General features: G+C 35.8%; 1 protein-coding gene across 6 annotated transcripts in view; it reads left to right on the forward strand.

Moving 5' to 3' along the window:
• The window catches only part of GRM5 (glutamate metabotropic receptor 5), a 705,122-nt gene extending 686,525 nt beyond the window's left edge, over positions 1–18,597 (forward strand). For all 6 annotated transcript variants that reach the window (XM_056794885.1, XM_003340952.4, XM_056794883.1 and 3 more), the window contains one exon: positions 13,192–18,597. In XM_056794885.1, coding sequence (XP_056650863.1) covers positions 13,192–13,197 — 6 coding nt within the window. In that variant the 3' untranslated portion in view covers positions 13,198–18,597. The remainder of the gene's footprint in view (positions 1–13,191) is intronic.
• The last annotated feature ends 2,040 nt before the right edge of the window (positions 18,598–20,637 follow it).

A 20,637-nucleotide genomic window follows, 5' to 3' on the forward strand; every position in this document is an offset into this window, starting at 1 on the left:
AATGAGTGTCTGACTACTTGCTCTTATAAGTCCAAGGGGTAACCCTAAAAGGATCCAAGCATTTTTTTCTATTATCACTCAGAAACTACCAACTCCCCAAATATGTGTTTGTAATTGCTTGTCTAGCTCATATCAATTAACCAGGCAGAGCACAATATTCTCTCCAATAATCAGGGACACAGTCTTCTTTCCACAAGCACACACAGGGACATGGAAATGTGAGACAAGATTAAAAAGTGCATGTAGCAATGGGGAACTCATAAGTCCTGATTGAATAAAAGCCCTTTTTCTCTCTTCTTGCAGTCCTCATGAAGTTCTCCTAAAGCATGGGCCAAAAGGATCAAGGGCCCTTGTAGAATTCTGAATTTTATTTCTGTCTTCCCCAAAGAAAACAAGATCTCTGAAACTAGCTTTCTTCCACCTCTCTAGTTTGCCCTCTTTCAGCTCTTAGCTGGATGCACTATTTGTTACTCGTCTTGTCTCACTGGCATGCCAAAGGAGAAGAAGGAGGTGATCCCCTCTCTGCATTCAATCTCCCCAACCCCATCCCCTGCCTTTGGACACAAACTCAGAAGTTCTGCTCTCTTAGAGTATTCTCAAAACTTGATTCTCAGTGCAGTTGCTGGAATGTTCCTGTTAGAATCTTCATGTCTGATATACATAGGCACAGAACTATCTCATTCTTTTTAACTAACCCCAAAACATTTATCATATGATTCTTCCAGTGGCTCTTTGCTCCTTCCCAGCTTGGGCAAGTAGATTGTTCATACCTACTTTATGTCTCTTATTGATTGATTCACTTAGAAGTTTCTACGGTCAGTTCATGGCTAATTTAGAGGATTGACTGATTCTATAACTCAATCAAAGTGGCATTCTTTCCTGTTGCAGATATCAGGGGATAGAATATCTTATTAGTCATGTTCAATGGGACTGGCAATACAAAATACTTGATACTCAGGAAAAATTATCATTGGAGAAGATCTAAGTGAAAAACAAAACCTACCCCTTTGATCATCAGCATCCAGGAATATATATGAACATAATGTTGTATCATTAAAGCCCCAAAGGAGAATAATTTAACCATCCAATTAAGCGTTTACTAAGCACTTACCAGCTTTGTGACCTTCAGCAAGTCATCCCCCGCACCCTTCTGTGGACCTATTTCTTCTTCTATAAAATGAAGGCATTGCACTAAATTTGTCCATCACCCGAGTGCCTTCCAAGCTTTGATATCCTGTGAAATAGCATTGTTCTATGTGTTATGGATTCTATAGATAAAATATGATTATCTCTACCATGAAGGTCTCCTTAGAGCTGTTGGAGAGAAAAAGACTCCCATACAAAAGAAGAAGGAGAACTAGTGATGGCAGTGGTGGTAGTGGTAACCCCTCACATTTTCATTACAATGACATTTGGGAGTCAAATTATCCCCACCTTACTGACTAAGAAACTGAGACTTAAAGAATTTAAGTGACCTCTCTATGGTCAGGCTGAGTGGCTTTATACAAAGATGCACAAAGTGACAACACAATTAATAGCAAGGAGGAGAATTGAATCTGGTTATTTCAAATTGAAATCTAGTGTTCTTTCCTCTGTTATTTCCATGTAAATGAAGCAATTAGAATTGTATCATACTTTTATATTGCCTTGCATTATTCATTAACTTTTTATGTGTATATGCGTACATGGCTGGCCTCCTCAAGTAGACTGGGAGCTCCTTGAATGCAACTTTTGTTATATTATCCTTCAGTCCCAAGAGTATTGGTTTGTTCTAAGCAGCAAGGGCTATAAAAGTTCAGTGACAGGAGATAGCAATACTGACTAGTCATTAGGATAAGCTCTCAATGTGTGGATAACCCCAACACAAAAACAAGACTAACCTGAAATGGGGAAAAGGGCCATAATCCCAGAAGTCTCTCAATTATCCCAATACACCACCATTCTACCTCCCTCTGCTATTGTAGTACAGCATACAATACATGACTAAGAAGGGTCACAAGCCATAAAGTGAAGGTCCAAGGAAGAGCTGTGGCAGAAGGAATTTAACATCTAAGACTTTTTTTTCACAAAAAAGAAAAGGCAGATATACTCCTTAGTGTCCTGGCCCATTCATGACTAGAATTGAATATTCTGTACTCTTAATTCCTTTTATAGAAGAAATAATTTTGCTTCAAGATTATCTATCTAATAGCATAGTGATCAAGAGTGTGTTTTTCCAACACTCTTCACGGGGTGGGGAGTGTTTGCAGCATTCTTCTTGGTCTATCTCTTGCCCATAGGACTCAGAAAGCCATGTCTTTTCATTTGAATTGTGATTTTATGGAAATTAACAACAAATGGACTCAGTTTCCCCCACTAGCATATAAGTACCTTGAAGGAAGAGGCTTTTTTTCTTTAATTACAATCTTTTTCATTTCCCTTCCTAAAAGTTATGGTGTGGTGCTCCAATGTTCCAGTTTTATAGGTGACTTCATTTCAGGGGCTTAGTGAGCTATTCATAATGAGCCAATGCTGCTATCAGACCCACTAAGGTAATTTCCGCTAGCCTTTATCAAGAACAGTGCTCATTCCCGACATTTGAATCTCTCTGCCCAGGAAGTTTACAACTTTGTGATTATTTAGTTTGAAAAAATGATGTATAATATAAGCAATAAAGTAGGCTGTCTTTTGTACATTTTGTACCATTTTCAGATTAATTTTCTATAAATACTATTGAGAAGGAAAGAAATGATAAATCCCAAGTTGACTTAAAAGAATCCTTCAAATGGTCTGCACTACAATCAATTATGCAAAGGAATATTTTATGAGGCTATCAAAAACTGGAAGTGAGGCTAATGTTTCTCTGATTTAGAATTTAAATTACTGGCTTCATTAAATGCCACAAATAAAAACTGCTTTCCTAATTCCCTTAGTTTGGTTTGCCAGGAGCATCATAAATTTCATGAGTAAATTCCTTTTGTGAGGTAATGCTAAATTACAGAGAAAAGCAGTCAGTTTGACATAATAGGGAGGCAGAGAGCACCAGGAAGATAGAAGTTCAAATCATATCTCTGATATTTCTTAGTTTCATAATAATTTAATTTCCCTGAGCTTTAAATTCCTCATCTGGAAAATTATGGGAATAATGTCTATAATAACCACCTCAATGAGTTGTTTTGAGGCTCAAATGGCATACTGAATATTCAATGTCATATAAATGACAGCATAGGTATTTTGTAATGATGAGAGAAGGAAACAAGGTGACTCACCAAAAGGAGGGATGCTCAGAAAAAGGATGTACTGAAATAGTGTTTTTGTTTTTCTTTTCATTTTTAAACCCTTACCTGCCAATGCACAGTGTTGATTCTAAGGCCAAAGGTAAGGATTTTTTTAAATCTGGTTCTAGCCACATTCCTGATTTTAATCCTTTGAAGAGCAATTGTAATTTATTCTGTTTTAATCCCAAGCTAGAACTAGGAAAAAGGGGGAGATGTGCAAACTAGTTTGAAAAAATGGAATAACTCCCTAAATAATTATAGCTTTCTAAAAGGAATATTGATGAGCAAGAATCTTTGCTTAGAGTTTAGTTGACTATGGTAGAATGTAAAAAAGCCCTTAAAGGCAGGAAATATTTTCATTTTTCTCTTTATGTCCCCAGCACTTAAAACAGTGTCTAGCAAGTAAAGATCAAGATGAAATGATGGTTGTAAGCATGACAGAAGAAAAATCTACTGAAATCATAGGTTGTATTAATAGAGTCATAATGCCCAGACTAAAGGAGATAACCATCTCATTTTACTCCTGGGTCAGAACAATGCTGGAATTCTGTGCTCTTTTTTGGGTCCCACATTTCAGGAAAGATTTTAATAAAATATATCAATTCCAGAAAAGATCATTCAGGATGATGAGAGGAATGGCAACAATGTTGTATTGATTTACTTGTGGGAACTAGAGGTATTCGGCTTGTACAAAAGATATCTTAGCTGGTGCATACTAGCTGTTTTCTAGCTCTGAATGTCTGTCATGTAGAAATGAGATTGGTATTATTTTGGGGGGTTTCAGAGGACAAAACTAAAAAAAGAGCAAAAGTCACAGAGATAAGTTGATGATCCATATAAGAGAAGACATTCTAACCTGGAATGAGTTGCTTTAGCACATAGCAAATTCCCCCTCTCTATAGTTCTACAAGAGGAGGTTGGATGTTCACTGGTCAGAAATACTAGAGTAGATTCCTTTTTCAGATTCTTTTGGACAAGTTGACCTCTGAGTGGCCTTTTCACTAAATTCTCATCCATTCACTCAATCACTGACATTCATTAAGCATCTATATGTTCCAGGTACTATGCTAAGTGCTATAGATACAGAGACAGACAAAAGGAAAATAGCTCCTACCCTCAAGGTGCTTACATTCTAGTGGGGAAAACTGGATTCATTCATTATTAATTGCAGAAATCAATTGAATTCCAATTGAAATCAGAAATTACTGGCAAGTTAAAGAACATGGCTTTCTGCATCCTCTGTGAAAGTTAAAGAACAAGAAAAATGTAACATCCACAACCACCCTAATCATTATGTTGAAAAAACATATTCTCTACTATTTTGCTATGCTCAGATGGCCAATGAAACAATGATGAAATGACTTCTGCTCAGGTAAGCCATGCTGCCTGATGGATACATTCCAGAAAGTCAGGAAGTTGATTTTTGTCTCCTTCATAACAAAGCTTCCTACTACCTCCCTTCATTTGTGTTCTAGGGTTCATGGAAGTTAATAGAATCACAAGTAAAAGAAATAGGAAATGCTAGGTAGACACTTCCTAGCTGTGTGACCCCATTTACCTGGTCTTGCCTATCTGTTTAAAAAAACAAGTAAAGGGAATATATTTATATAAATAGGCTACATCTGCCATCTAGAATTTAATTATCTCATGTACAGAGTCTACACAGCACACTGATGAGTTTTAATGATCATCCCCTATGAGCTATTATTGATGAGCTAGAGATAGGGGAATATAGAAGAAACAATTCCCACCATCTGGATATGAATAATCTATTTAGGGAAGTAATACATATATATGCATACACATATGCATATATATATGCATTCATTCAAATTTATTCTCTGAGTTCCTACTACATGAATGAATGAATCACAAAAGCATGTATTAAGTGTTTACTGTGTACCAAACATGATGCTAACTTTGGTAAATTCATTTACTACAGGTTGGGTAGGATACAAAAAAAAGAAAGTTTATAAACTCTTTGGGGAAATAGAAGTGTAAAAATTTAAAGATTTTTCCAATGGTGCCATAAAACCTTTCAAAAGACATCATAAGGCTAGTGTAAATTCCAAATGAAGAAAGAGTTCAACCATAAATTGGTTGGGAATCTGCCTCCTTTGAATCTCTGGCAAAGGTTCCTCTTCCACATCCTATTTAGGAGAAGTAACAGAAATAGACAGAACCAAATAAAAAGGACCAATCATGGTGGGCTTAGCTGCAAGCTGTCCCAGCTAGAAGGCCACACGACACAGTAAATCTGTTTTTCTCTCCTGCTTCTCCTGATCTCTGTTTTTCACTTACTCCCTAAATACAAATTTAAACACCTCATGCCATAATTTAGAATTCTAGAACATTATAAGAAAGTTTCTCCTAATCTTCTGATCCCTACCTGGGAACTTTCCTGGAAAATCCCTTCTACAGTATGTCCTTTCAGTGGGGTATCCTTTCAATAATAGTGACATTCTCTGCCTTCAATTCAATTCAATAAGTTCTTATTAAGAACATGTGGGACATTGTGTTGGGCACTGGTGAAGCAAAGACAGCAATGGAAAATCATTCCCATCCTCAAGGAGCTGAAATTGCACTGATTGACATCATCATGGTTTGTCATTAAACAGAAAATCCCATATTTCTAAATTCTAGGTATTTGAAACAAACTTTGGCTCTAGGACCTGCAGGTTTCCCTTTCTTCATTAGGTCAAGGAAAAAAGGAAAGAAAGAATGAAATAATAATTAAGTGCCTACCATGACCAGACACTGTTCTAAGTCCTTTTCAAATATTATCTCATTTGATCTTTACAAATTCCTTACCTATCATGAATCCCTTATATAATTTTTCTCCTATATCCTCAATTCTTTTCTCTATATCCCTCTATCTTCCATAGGCTTACCTGACTCTCTCTGCATTCATTCCCCTTGCTTCTTTCTTTCCTAGAATGACTTCCCCATCCTTTCTACAACTATTCAAATCTTATCCAAATCCCAAGCCTTCTCTGATTAGTTGGAAATGCTCTCTTTTTTCCTTCTCTTATATCCTAGAGTAGAAGCTCTTGAAATATTCTAGGTCATGGATCTCATTAGTGATCTGATTAAGTCTATGAACCCTTTCTAATAATGTTTTTAAATTCATAAAGTAAAATGCAGTGGGAACTCAACCATATCAAAATATGCAGTGATAAGATTTAAAAAATAAAATAAAAGTTCATGAGCCACAGATTAAGAATCCTTTTCCTTTGCCATTTTTTGGCTTATCCTACTATATGGAATTTGTTATTTATTACAGGAACATAGGTTCATCTGTTTGAAGGGTCACAGATTTAGAATTTTAAGGGGATACAGTGGTCATTGAGTCCAATTCTCTCATTTTAAAAATTCCACTGAGGATTGGACTCAAGTAAGTCCTTGAGTGACTTGCTCAAGGTCATACATATTGTAACTAGAAAAGCAAAGATTCAAATCGAAGTCCTCTGATCCTAAATCCAATGTTCTTAACCACCCCCTCCACCGCATTGCTTCTCCAACTAATGAATGGGTCAGCTGCTAACTGTCATGGTTTCCTTTCAAACCCCCTTCCCTACAAATATCCCAAGATTTTGATTATTTCTAACTGCCTGCTATGAATAAATGAATGAATGAACAAAAACATTTATTAAGTACTTACCATGAGCAAAACTTAGAGAAAAGCATTTCTAGTGGATAGAAGGCCAACCTTGAATTCAGAATGATGTGGGTTCTAGTGTCTCTGAAACATACCAGCTATGTGAGCATGAACAAGGCAGTTAAACTATCAGTGTCCCGAGGCAACCATCTAAGATCCTAAATTACAATTACTAATTTTCATTGATGGAAGAGGTTCCCAAACCAGAAACTTCTATTCCATTGAATGCATATCAAAAGAATAAAAATAAAATAAAATGCAGATCTAAACCATAGATTACAAACAAATAAATAGGGAAATGGATAGGTAAGTGGATGAATGGACTAATGAACAAATAAGTAAATAAATGACAGGTAGATGAATGAAGAAACAATTAAATAAATGCAAATTAAAACAACTCTGAGGCTAATTCAGTCTCCAAATAATTTTCTTGTATTAATTTTGTACATATTTTACTTAAACAGTCAGCACAGAAGAGCCGAGAGAGCTGTTCTTGGAGCCAGGATACATACTAATTATTCAGCCTGAGTCACATGACCTCACAGTGCTCTAGGCAATTATATATATACATATATAATAAATATACATATATTTTTCAGTTAAAATATTAACCTGCATAGATAAAGGTAGTTTCCTCACAAAGCATCCAGTCCTTAATCATATTTAATGAGAAGCAATATGGTATGGTGTATATAGATCCAACCTTGGAAATTAAAAAGAGGTAGCTTTAAGTTATGCCTCTAAAAAGACTGGCAATGCAACCCCTGGGCCAGTCACTTAATCTCTTAGTGCCTTGGACACCTCAATGAGATGATAAATTACATAGAAGAGGCTTATGTTATTTGCTAGAGGAAGTTTCTCATGCACAACTTCTAAGAGTAAGCTTGTAAATGTTTAACAATTGGCATAAGGAATAGGGTTGGAGAAGTGTTAAATGTACTTATGACACATTTTAATGTAATCTGTGTTATTAGTATCATCCATCACATTTAGTTAATTAACAAAATAAATCAAGCCCTGATTTGTAATGATTTCTAAAATACAGATACTCATAAATAAAGAAGTGAGAGCTTAACAATCAGCTCGAGATAAGGTTACACCCCTGGAAGCCTCTTAAATGGATGAAGTAACAGATCTGGTCAATGTAGACACATGCATAATATACTTACATGTCTACGTATTGTCTCCCCTGATAGAATGTAAGCTCCTTGAGGGCAGGGATTAATGCATTTTTAACCTCCTCCCCAACCCCTCCACTGTTTAGCATGGTTACTGGCACATGGGTGACATAAAGAAATTTGAGTTGATTCAGGTATCTGCCAACACAGACAGTGCCTGATTGTGTGATATATCATGGAAATAACAAGTTTTTGGCAACGCCAAGAAACAAATATTTCCCCTTGTTCAAGTCTGAAGATAGATTGAAAACTTAAGATGTAGGTTTCCTTCTGTTATATTCAATACAAAATATTTGATAAGCTCATAAGATGCTTAAAGCATGCTTTGTGATTAAGGATGTACTTAAAATTCTTTGCTATCCTGGTGCTATAACCAAACATGCAAATGTCCCTGGACCCCATGACCAAGTGAGCTTCTTATTGACTGCCCATATTCATTTTGAACAATGAACTTCCTAGAGTTTGTAATTCAGCAATAACTTCTAATCTCTTAGAGAGCTGGGAAATATTTATCCAAATAGTCTGAATATTAAGGCCATCTCCTTCACCAGTAATATTATTGCTCCCCTACCCCTAATCACACAGAGTCAAATGAAAATAAAGAGGATTTAGATTTCAGCAGAAACAATTATCATTTTAAAGGTGTTTTTGAAGATCCTAAATTGAAAAAAAAAAAAGGTAATTTTAGCTGACTGTAGTGTCAAACTCCAAAGATGAAATAGGTTCCTTTAGAAGGTGGTAATTTTCCCCTAACTATGATTCTTTGAATGACCTCTATTGTTGTAAAGAGAATCTTTCTTCAGCAATAGGTTATAAAAGATGACCCCCAAGGTCTCATCCAATCCTGTGATTCTGTGCCTTTGTAACTTTTTTGTGACGTTTGTGACTCTTACTCCTGTTCCCTTGTTACTTTGTGAAAACACAAATGAACTGCATTGAAGGCTTTGCTATTCCCAAATATGTCAAAATACAAAAATACTGTAAATTGCTTACAGTCCTCACTATATGGAAATGAGGTTAACTGAGGCAAAAAGTAGACGAGAGTAGTTAACATATTCCCAGACAGCTTGTTGGAGTACACATGTACACTGGTCTATTTCACTGCTTTTTTCCCCATAGGAAAATCCTGTCTACATATAAACTTAGATGTCCTAATTACCATGTAGAATTTTGGCTACAAATCCCCCAACTCATACACATATAGAAACCTTAAATTCTGTCATTATGAAGAAAACAGAGGAATACATTTAGCTAAAAAGTTGTATTTGAGAGCCTATTTGAGACCAGTAAATAACTAACATTTCCCTAAAGTAAAGTAGGGAAGGATTAAAAGATACAAAGTTCCATTATGACTGACCTTCCCTATTTGAATGTTGAAACTGCAGGGTTAAAATCAAAAGTACTTAAATAATATTACGTTAATGTAGCTTTCTTTGAGCAGAATTAATTAGGGAGTGGTTTTGAAATTGAAAAAGGTGATACTTAGTAGAACAATGTTCTGCAAATAGGCTAACCAGTTATTGGGAAATAAAGAGACTGAGGGGTTTTTTTTTTCTCCTTCTACAAAGTTTAATTCTACTGTCCCTCATTTGCAGTTGGGCCAGACCATATTGTTGCAGTCCTGCCCACTTAGTCTATCATCCTATCTTTCTTTCAGTTCTTCTTTTTCTTTGTTTCTTTGTTTCCCTGAAGGTCACAAGATTGTGAAGTATGGTCAGAGGTGGAAAGTGCAGTCTCAGGGTCATTAACAGAAATGAGCAAAAGAGAGACAGACAGACAGACAGACAGAGATAGAAAGATAATGGTATTTAGATAGATACTGATAAAGATAGAGGTTTAGATATTGATAGATGTAGATCTTGGATAATACTATATTCTTGGAATTGCAAAACTGGGAAGAGTCCAAAATGACTTGGCCAAAATCAGTGAAAACCTTGAAACTACTGAAAAATTAGAGTCTTCTAGTTCTTGCTATTTTGTCCTTGGAATTATGGGACAAAATACACCCTAGATATGGAAATATCTTTTCTTTTTTTTAATCCAATAAACATTTGTTACTCACCTACAAGTTTCTATAGTAAGCACCTCCATTTTTCTTTATTTCTTTATTTGTATTTTAAAATACCCAGTTATCTTACCCTCAGTGTACTCAAAGTGACTATCACAAATTATTTCTATTTTAGATTATTTTGAGTTGGGTACTGATTTTAGAAGGAAGGGAGAGTAAAAGGCAACCTTTGTTTATTGAATAACCATTTTTAAGAAGCTTTTTTTTTGAACAATCATTTCTTAAAGGAGCCTACTATGTGTTATGCTATTCTAGGAGCTAAAGATACAAAGAAAAATTCTTTCTGCCTTTAAGAAATTTACATTCTCTGTTAAGGAAACAACAAATGCACCAAGTAAATTTTAAGAAGAAAAAGAAACAGATACAAAAATGTAAACATAAATATACATTATTAAAAAGTAATTTCAGTACTTAACACTGTGCCTGGCACATAGTAAGTGCTCAAATATTGAATGATTGAATTTCATGAAAGATGGCATTTACAATTCAGCTCAAAAAGACTTCATGGATATAGCACCTGAGTTGTCTTTTAAAGGTGGCAAGAGATTCTAAGAAAGAAATAGGAATTGAGAGTACATCCCTGATATAGGAGCAGTCTAGGCAAAGATTCAAAGATAGGAATGAAAGAAAAAAATTACTGGGTACAAAGAACAGAAGGTGCAAGAGGGGGTAATGTTCCGTAAACCTAAAAATGTAGATTGGAACCAGATTATGAAGATCTTTAAATGCCAAACAAAAGGTTTTCTATTTCATCCTAGGTATAATGTGAAATCACTAGTATTTTTAGAATAGCAGAATAATGGGGTCAAATCCGTGCTTTAAGAATATCCAGTTGAATTGTACACAGAGACTAATACACTGTGGTATAATCGAACGTAATGGACTTCTCCATTAGTGGTGGTGTAATGTCCCTGAACAATCTGCAGGGATCTAGGAGAAAAAACACTATTCATAAGCAGAGGACAAATTATGGGAGTGGAAACACCGAGGAAAAGCAACTGCCTGACTACAGCGGTTGAGGGGACATGACAGAGGAGAGACTCTAAACGAACACTCTAATGCAAATATTAATAACATGGCAATGGGTTCGAATCAAGAACACATATGATACCCAGTGGAATCACGTGTCGGCTACAGGGGGTGGAGGGGAGGAAAAGAAAATGATCTTTGTCTTTAATGAATAATGCATGGAAATGATCAAATAAAATATTATAAAATTTAAAAAAAAGAATATCCAGTTGACAACTTTGTATTGTATCCCTTTCAAGAGGGAAGAGTTGTGGCAAGGAGATGAATTATAGAGAAAAAAATTGGTTTGAATACCAGAATTTAAGCCCTGATATTTCCTAGCTATAGGGCCCTCAAAAAAATCACTCTATTTCTCTGCCCCAGATTAGAGGCTCACTAGCAAAGACTGTATTCTCAGATAGGTCAGCCAAATCAAATCCCTAGGGAAGGGAGAGTGGTAAACTGAGAGGTTCTAGTCTAGCCAATTTGTTCTAGGCTCTGACTTCTTCAGCTTTTCCCCCCATGTCTGGAGCTCTCAGTCAGGCTGTTTAAGGCATGAAAAACTTGCCTAGGAAAATGGTGAAGATGCATGAGGGGAGAGATGTTCAATAAATCTGAAAGAAAGGTTGGAACCTGATTGTAAAGGGCTTTAAATATCATTGTAATTGGGTTCATGAAGGAAATTAATTTTTTTAAATAGAAGACAAGACCCTTTTCTTGACCATGAGCATACCAAATAAAAATAAAACACCCAAATAAGTAATGTTTATAAGGCATTGTATGAAATACTAAATGTTTAAATATGTATATTATTCTTCAGAATACATGTGTATATGGGCAACCACTATGCCCCTTTGCCTTTCATATGCATACATATGCATATATGTGTATATATGTGGATATGTGCAATTTCATTGATCTAGGGAACTCTTTGGATGGTTCTAAGTAGGTGTAAGGTCCTGATGACTTGGATTCAACTCCAACCTTTGACACATTCTATATGTATGTCTCTGGGCAAGTCACTTAACTTCTCAGTACTCTTAGAAAGTCTCTAAGTCTCAGAGAAGGTGTTATCTGCATTGTTTGAGAGTTTTTCTTTACCTGGAAATTCTCTACCCCACTGAAATCACAAATCTAGTAAAAAAGTTCAAACAAAAGCATAAATAGATGATATAGATACATAGGTGACTACCTATTGCAGCATGAAGGGAGCAACAAAGTTAGGTTTGTCTACTGATAATCGGTATTGCCAGAACATAAACGAAGCACTCTATAAATATGATTCATTTTCAGGATATAGCCAAACAGAGTCATTCATCTACTTGATGTTCATTTCTGCCCCTCCATCCATCCTGTTCATTAGTATGACCTTGGTCTCTCTGCATAAATCATGTTACAGACAGATAGACATTATACATATATGAGTACATAATACTGTGTGCCCCAGGACATATCTCTCAAGCATGCTGAAAATTCTCCAATATACTCTACCTCAGAGGTAGATTAGGAGCTACTACAAAATTATTTAGTTATCCATTTACTGTTATTAAAATGCTATTTTAATACCTATCAATGGTAAGTAATGATAATGAGTCCTCTTTCTGTGCAAATTAAGTAAAGCAACTTGTCCTCAATCCTAGACTTACCTAATTCCTTTTCATGGTGTGTAGAATGTCCTGTTTTCTATATGCATATGAAATATACCTCCCATTTATCTTCCCTTGAGCACTGGAGGGGAGGGGAAGGAGTGGATGAAGGTGAATAAAAGCATATTGAGGTGGTGAGACAGCTCTCACCAATTTTGAAAGCCAACAAACATATGAGAGTGAAAAGAATATGGGACAAGTAATCAGATTATGAATTCTAGTATAAATTCTACAAACTGCCTGAGACAGGTCACTTCTCCCTGAGCCTCAGTTTCCTCAGCTTTAAATTAAGGGGGTTGGCAAGCTAGATGATCATTAAAGTCTCTTATGGTGCTAATAGTCTGTGATTTTTGTTTTGTTTTGTTTTCATTCCTAGCTCTAATGGTAAGTCGGTCACATGGGCTCAGAATGAGAAGAGCAGCCGCGGACAGCACCTCTGGCAGAGATTGTCCGTCCACATCAACAAAAAAGAGAACCCCAACCAAACAGCCGTCATCAAGCCTTTCTCCAAAAGCACAGACAGCAGATTTGGCAGCACCACATTCCCAGAGTCTAGCACCAAGATGCTCTATGATGTTTCAGAAGCGGAAGAACAATATCCCGCTCAGTTCAGACCCCAGACTCCTTCTCCCGTCAGCACGGTGAGCCAACCCGCAGGGTCTGTGAGCCGCACCGATGATGACATCCCATCCCTGCACTCTGAACATGCGCAGAGGAGCAGTTCTTCCCAGGGTTCCCTGATGGAGCAGATCAGCAGTGTGGTGACCCGCTTCACAGCAAACATCAGTGAGCTGAATTCAATGATGTTATCGACAACTTCCCCAGGCACCATGGTGACCACCCCTCTTTGCTCTTCCTACCTGATCCCCAAAGAGATGCAGCTTCCTACAACCATGACCACTTTTGCTGAAATACAACCTCTCCCTTCCATTGAGGTAAATGGTGGGGCACAACCATCCAGTAAAACCCCTCCAGGAGGAGGTGCTGGGAAAGAGAACGCACCTGAGACATCAGCTATAGTCAAGCAAGATCTTGAGGAGTTGGTAGCTCTAACTCCTCCTTCCCCTTTTAGAGACTCAGTGGATTCGGGGAGCACTTCTCCTAACTCCCCTGTGTCTGAATCGGCCCTCTGTATCCCATCATCTCCAAAATATGACACACTTATCATAAGAGATTACACTCAGAGCTCTTCTTCTTTGTGAATGTAATTTGAGACCACACTGGATCCTGACAGTGATGATCAGGCAGAGACAGAAGCAAGCCTTCAAAATCTCGAGTTTGCACAGAGGCAGTGACAGGAGTTGGTCACCTGATTAAGAACTGAGGTAGAAGGCAGACATTACATCAGTAATGGAAACATCAGATATTTGTGCAATTAAAAAAAAATCTAGTGGCAGATTTTCTTCCAGTGGCCTTAGAAAACATGGGCTTTTAAGAAACACTGCTTCTACTTTTGAAGGCTGATAAAGAGTCTGCTTTAAGTTACATACCAAGTGCTTTGCTGTAGGTAACTATGAACTTTGTGTACAGTATGTGAAAAAAATAGATTGTAAGCTACTGTAAAAAAAAAAAGTTTTGTTTGTTTACTTTGATTCTTATCCCAGAAGTGATCTTTTATCAAGTATAGAAGAACAAATATGAATGTACATTTTCTAACAGACTCAAAATCTGGGACCAAAATGTCAGGCGCTCTTCTCTCTCTCTCTCTCTCTCTCTCTCTCTCTCTCTCTCTCTCTCTCTCTCTCTCTCTCTCTCTCTCTCTCTCTCTCTCTCTTTCTCTCTCTCTCTCTCTCTAAGCAGTAACTTCAGTTGAGTAAACATAAAATCCTCTGAAGTGTGTGTCCCAAGCATGATATACAACTGGAGAGTGAATTCTCTGCAGTGGATACTAACTATATGACTTAGGGCTCTACCAGACTTCTCTTCAACTTACCAATTTGGTTCTGAAACCCTCTTCCAGAAATCTCCATCAGAGGTTGACCCTAATTACATTGGATTCACCTCCATTAGCCAACAAAACCAATGGAAGATTTCCTGACTATTCAGACTATTCACCATGTTGCCAATCAATACTGGAGTAGCAAAAAAAAAAAAAAGAACAAACAAAAAAACATTTTCTGGAATACCATTTTGTAATTCCCCTCTTAGGGCACATTATGCAGCTGGGGACCCTCTTCCTAGCAGCACTCCTGAGCTCTAGTTTCCCTGCTTTCCCAATGGAATGTCACATTTTTATGAATGCTGTTTGATTAGCATCGCCAGCTAAAATAGGCATTCAGGCTTCCTCATTCCCTGCTTGCAAGAACCAGTTACACACTTGAAGAGTTTCTCAGCTCAAACTTTTGAAATCAGACGACTGGGGATGGTAGCCCATATACCCAATGAAGACATTGCCACAGTTGTAGGGACCATCACCGAAGGCGTTATTGTGATCAAAAACACATGGAAATAAATGACTGTACTAAGACCGGCTTAGTGGAGGGTGTGTGACTCCAATAAGCAATGATTTTAACTTCTCTTGGCTGCTTGTGCATTGCAGCTATGAACTGTGACAAAAGTTGATTTTCAAAGCAATACAGAGTAAATGTTTAAACAGAGAAACTGCAGAAAGTACAAAACAACAAGGTCTTTCTTAGTTTCATAGCAACTTATGGAAGACGAAAAGGAATCACATTTTCTTTTGAAATAATCATTAGTATGGGTTAGCACACTCCTTACTGTCATTGCATTTTTTTAAGATACATGCAGAGAAAAGAGTAAAAGTTTGACTAGAAAAAAATGAATTTTGATGGGCATCAACCTCACTCGAGCCCTGAATATAACATCTTTCTTCTCTCCTTTTTCTGTACAGCTATCCTCAGGTGCCAAACATTGTATTTTATATCAAGATAGCATTATCAGAAGGGGGTATGACTGCAAATTAAAGGTGAGCTGACCCAGCCTTATACTGAAGATAGGTAAGAAGATAGATGGATTGATAGGTAGGTGGACACATGGATAGCCAAAGAGGAAGAACATATATAATAAGGCTAATGTGTAGGTGGGAAAAAATACTTTACTGTTAGAGATCAGTATTTCATATTTGAACTTTTACTACAATATTCCAAAACATCTCTGATTTCATCAACATGGATATTTCTTCCAATCCAATTTCATCTTCAATGACTCATACATGTCCCACTCCTATAAAATCATAATTCAATAGATTTTAATTTCATTTCAAATGAACAAAACCTAACAAAAAGTGTCCATGAACTAAAAGCACATGCACTACAGCATGTGATTTACCACTTTTTAAAGGCATAAGTAATATTCTAGCACATCCCCACCCCCTCAAGCTTTATATTCATTTTCAAACAAAGCTATCAAATGCCATGTGATGATTTGAAGATGGTGCTACCAGATCAGCTGGCTCTCAAATAAGAAGATTGGGTCTATTTGCAAGAACAGAAAGATTTAGACTTCAGGGAGTACATGTACACAAGTACACAGGGAGAAACAAAGACAAGTATGTTTGGAAAGCCAGCCTCCACAATCCTTGTCCAAAAGGAGGATATTTATGGATGGATAGCTATCTTTATGTCTTTACATAGTAATTTAGCCTTTTCCTGAATCACATTTACTCATCTACTTTTTTTCTTCTTTGCCTCAATAATTATTATTATTTCTCTTTACTCCCAAATAAATTGTCCAATTGATTCATTAGAACTATACAAAGATACTTTGTTTTTCAATTTTTCCTGATATTGAAATTGTTCTCATAACTCTTAGCAAATATATTTCCTAAAACAGTGTTCGATGCAATGTGAAACATGATAAAATGTATGTGTGTATGTATATATATATATGAATCATTTAATCCAGATAAATTCCCATCTAATCTAAGAATTCCATAACAAATAATATTTCCAGTTGGCCAAACTTCTTTCACAGCTATTTGTTAGCGTATTTTCTAAAACAGTGTTTGATATAGAGAGGAATTTAAGACAATAAGTACACATATGTGTAATTTAAAGCTAATAAGTTCTCATCTAAGAATGCCAGGATAAATCAGATTCAAGTAAGTCACATTTCTTTTCTAGCTCTTTGTTATATTATTTCCTAAAACAATGCTCAATGCAATGAGGAACACAAGAAAAAATGTATGCATATAAATCATTTAATGCAAATCAATTCCCATAAAAAATCTTCCATAATAAATCCCATTTTCAATTAACTAGAAAGCTACAGATACATTCTCCAGTAAGAGAAAAGCAGAATGACCTGCTCTCTGAGTCTGGGTATTAATTTTGAAAACTTACATACCTAATAAAATAATATGATTCTCCAAATGATAAATTATTAAAATATTCTTTATGTGATGTAAACTCTGCTGGTTTCGGATAGGGTTAGATGTTGGGTTCCAGGTAATAAGTGTAAAATACTGAATATACTCAAAATCTTTATGAGACCTGGGATATGGCTTATGCTTATAGAAGGTAGTATCCTGGTTACTTGACTTTCTTAGAAGCACTTGAATTTCTCAGATAAGAACAGTGTCCTGAGTGTTTAATAGTATATACCATTTAGGCTTACCGGTACTATGAGGAAGAGGATATTGTGAAGAGTTCAAGGACTATAGTGTCATTGTTAGCCTAAGAAAAGTCATGCAAAAAAAGAGCTTGGTCCTATGAGGAAGAAATGTGATTAAACAGTCAGAAGGAAATATGTTCTAAAAGAGGAACTCATTGGGAAGCAATGTCTAAAATGTGGTCAATACCAGAGAAGGTAAAGATGGCTAAGAAAAGCCTGGTGAGATTTCTCTGAAACAAGGACAACAAATAAACACAATGTGTTAGAATCCTTGATCATCATAGTTTTTCCCCAAGCTACTCCAATGACTAATAGTTTTCCTCATTCTGATAAAATATAAAAAGATAATTCATGTCCACAAATGAGTCAGATAATGGTTGTGTGTCAGTTTTACAACTTCCAAACTAGGAATGAAAACACACTTTTCCAGAACAAAAGAATCGTCTGTGCTAGTCTCCCAACATAGCCTACATACACTGAAGGCTTAAATGGTGTCATAAGAGTTCACTATGAGCAGCAAATTCTTAATAACTCTAAAGCTGTCAAAATCTCTGTGGTTGCCATTTACAATTTTATACTGTGAAAAAAAAAATCCAGATCAGTGAAAGCATGAAGATGAATCAGTATTCACTTTGGTGATAAAATGGTGCCTGGGAGTGATTTCTCTTTGCTGTGGGAGAAGGAGACAGCAGGCACAAGGCCGAGTGGCTGAATTTCACTGATCTGGCAAATGTGAACAAATATACTATGTATATTCTATGTATTTCTTGGATTCCATGGCAGCTGCTAGTGTGTTTGTAATTAGAAATCTATAGAGAATATAGATGTTTTAGACAGATGGTGCCAATTCTCAAAGATTTGTGTGGGCTATAAGTGCTTGTAATTAATATTATTTTGGGGCTAATAACTTATAATGGATTTGATTTTAAAACTTGTATGGAGGTATGTTCTTTTTATGTTGTTGCTGCTTATATACTATTAAGACGATAGCGAATGTACAGTTCTTTTGATGTGAATTGCAAATGAGTTTTTTCATAAAGTTTAACATTTTTATCAGCTTTGTTTTGCTTTGTACTTGTATAAATGTACTTTATTTTAGCATTTTAAGGATACATTTGCTTGTTTCTCAGTTGTCTACATCATGTTATAATTGATGTTTGTGTAGAGTCGGGTACTTTTTCAACAGTATTAAAAAAAACCTGTGATATGACTGAGTTTTATTCTTTTTTCCCACAGATGATTTAAAATATAGTCTTAATGTTGTTTTCCAAGGGTCAAAAGAACCATAACATTAACTTTTGGATTAACCTCATATCCAGTAATTTCAAGATGAAATATATTTATCTATTGGTTTCATAAATCTTTTTGTATTACCCAGAGGTACTTCTACAGTAGGGGAATGAACTAAAGTAAAATGAAAGATGGTGGCAGGTTCTCCTCTCTAAAGCATACACATTTTTGAAGAGCATTGTCCTGAGGATGTTTGCTACCATACTTAAGTTTACCAGTGTTCCATAATTAAGTCAGTGTAGGCTTTCCTTCTACCAATTAAGTTTATAGACCTCTTGTGACTTAGAAGAGGATCATCCTTCAATTGAGTTGATTATCACCTTCAAACTTAAATAAACTGGGCTTTGGACACACAATGACCTTGCCCCAATACTTAGAAATACATCATTTCAGGAGTGGTAAGATCTGCCAGAGAATCGTCTCTTTTTTATAGCATAATATGCAAAATTCTTGATTTGGTACCAAATCAAATGAATATTAAAAAAGAGGAATTTCTTCAAAAGCAGTCTAACAATCCCCAGGCAAGCAAATATTGGGTTGAAAGGAAGAATGCAAGAAACACATTCAGATAGATACTTATTTCACATCCTCAAACATCGTAGGCTGGAAAGACCTTCAGAAGCCAAGTATTTCACACAAAACCAGACAACAATTCCTTTAAAAACATATCCATCTACCCTATAAGCAAACACTTCCCATGAGAGGGATCCCAATGCCTCTTGAAATAGCTAATTCTACTTCGGGTAAATTCAAGTTATTCATTTAGTTTTTCCTTAAATGGAGCCTAAATCTACATAATTATAACTTCTACCCATTGTTCATAGTTCTGTTTTCTAAGGACAAGAAGAACAAGTGTAAAGCCTTTTATATCTTATGGTTCTTCCATTAAAATATGATATTTTTACAAGAAGGGACCATATTTTTTTTCTGTGTTGGTATCCCTGGCACTTTTCCTAGTGCCTTGCACATAGAAAATCTTTAATAAATGTTTATTGCCTGATAATACATTGAAGATAGCTAACACACTCCCTAAGTTACCCTTTGTCCAGAATAAAGTTCCAGATATTTGTCACCAGACTTTATATAAAATATTTTCTCCAAGCTAGTTATCCTCCTCTAGTTATGCTTCTTTAAAATGCAGTTACCAGATTGGACAAATACTTCAAACATGGTATGAAAAGGGCAAATATAACTATATATATATATGTGTGTGTATATATATATATATATAAATAGAACTATCACATACATTGTTGTAGACACTCAATGCTACTTAACTTCCCTATCACATTATTGATTTTTATTGAGGTTATAGCTTATCAAAATAATTTGATATATTCACAACAAATCTTATCTAATGATTTTGATAAGCTATGCCAGAAAAATGTACTTTCTATGATAGGTTTTATTTTGGAAAATATTTAAGTGATTTATCTTTCCTTTAACTCCTATGTTGGGAAGAAAATACAAGACTACTAGTCAGAAGGCCTGGGTTCTAAAATTAGATCTGAAACTAATGAGTGATATCAACTTAGACAAATACTTTTAATTATCTAGATCTCAATTTTATTCATTAAATTTCATTTCAAATTAGGAAGCTGAGCCAAATGTTCATGGAGTCTTCTTGCATCTCTAAAATGCTATTATTCTATAGTTGTAAATACATTTGTGAATATTTGTAGTAGAAGTAGTATGATATCGAGGTATTTCTGACTTCAAAATAAACAAAGAAATAAACATTTGATAAAGTATTGTAGGATTTAAATTAATGTTCAATACTTCAAGTATGATGTTTTATAAAGTTTATTATCTAATAAAAGAGAACCACCTAATTAAGTTTTTCTACCTACTCAAAAAGCCCACTCCTCCTAAGCCGCAAAAGGAAGACAAGGAGTGGGAGAGAGAGGGAAGTACACGGAACTTATATCCTGTCTATGTAACAATAGGAAGAGGGTGGACT

Source organism: Monodelphis domestica, chromosome 4 (genome assembly GCF_027887165.1).
Source record: "Monodelphis domestica isolate mMonDom1 chromosome 4, mMonDom1.pri, whole genome shotgun sequence".
Lineage (NCBI taxonomy): Eukaryota > Metazoa > Chordata > Mammalia > Didelphimorphia > Didelphidae > Monodelphis > Monodelphis domestica.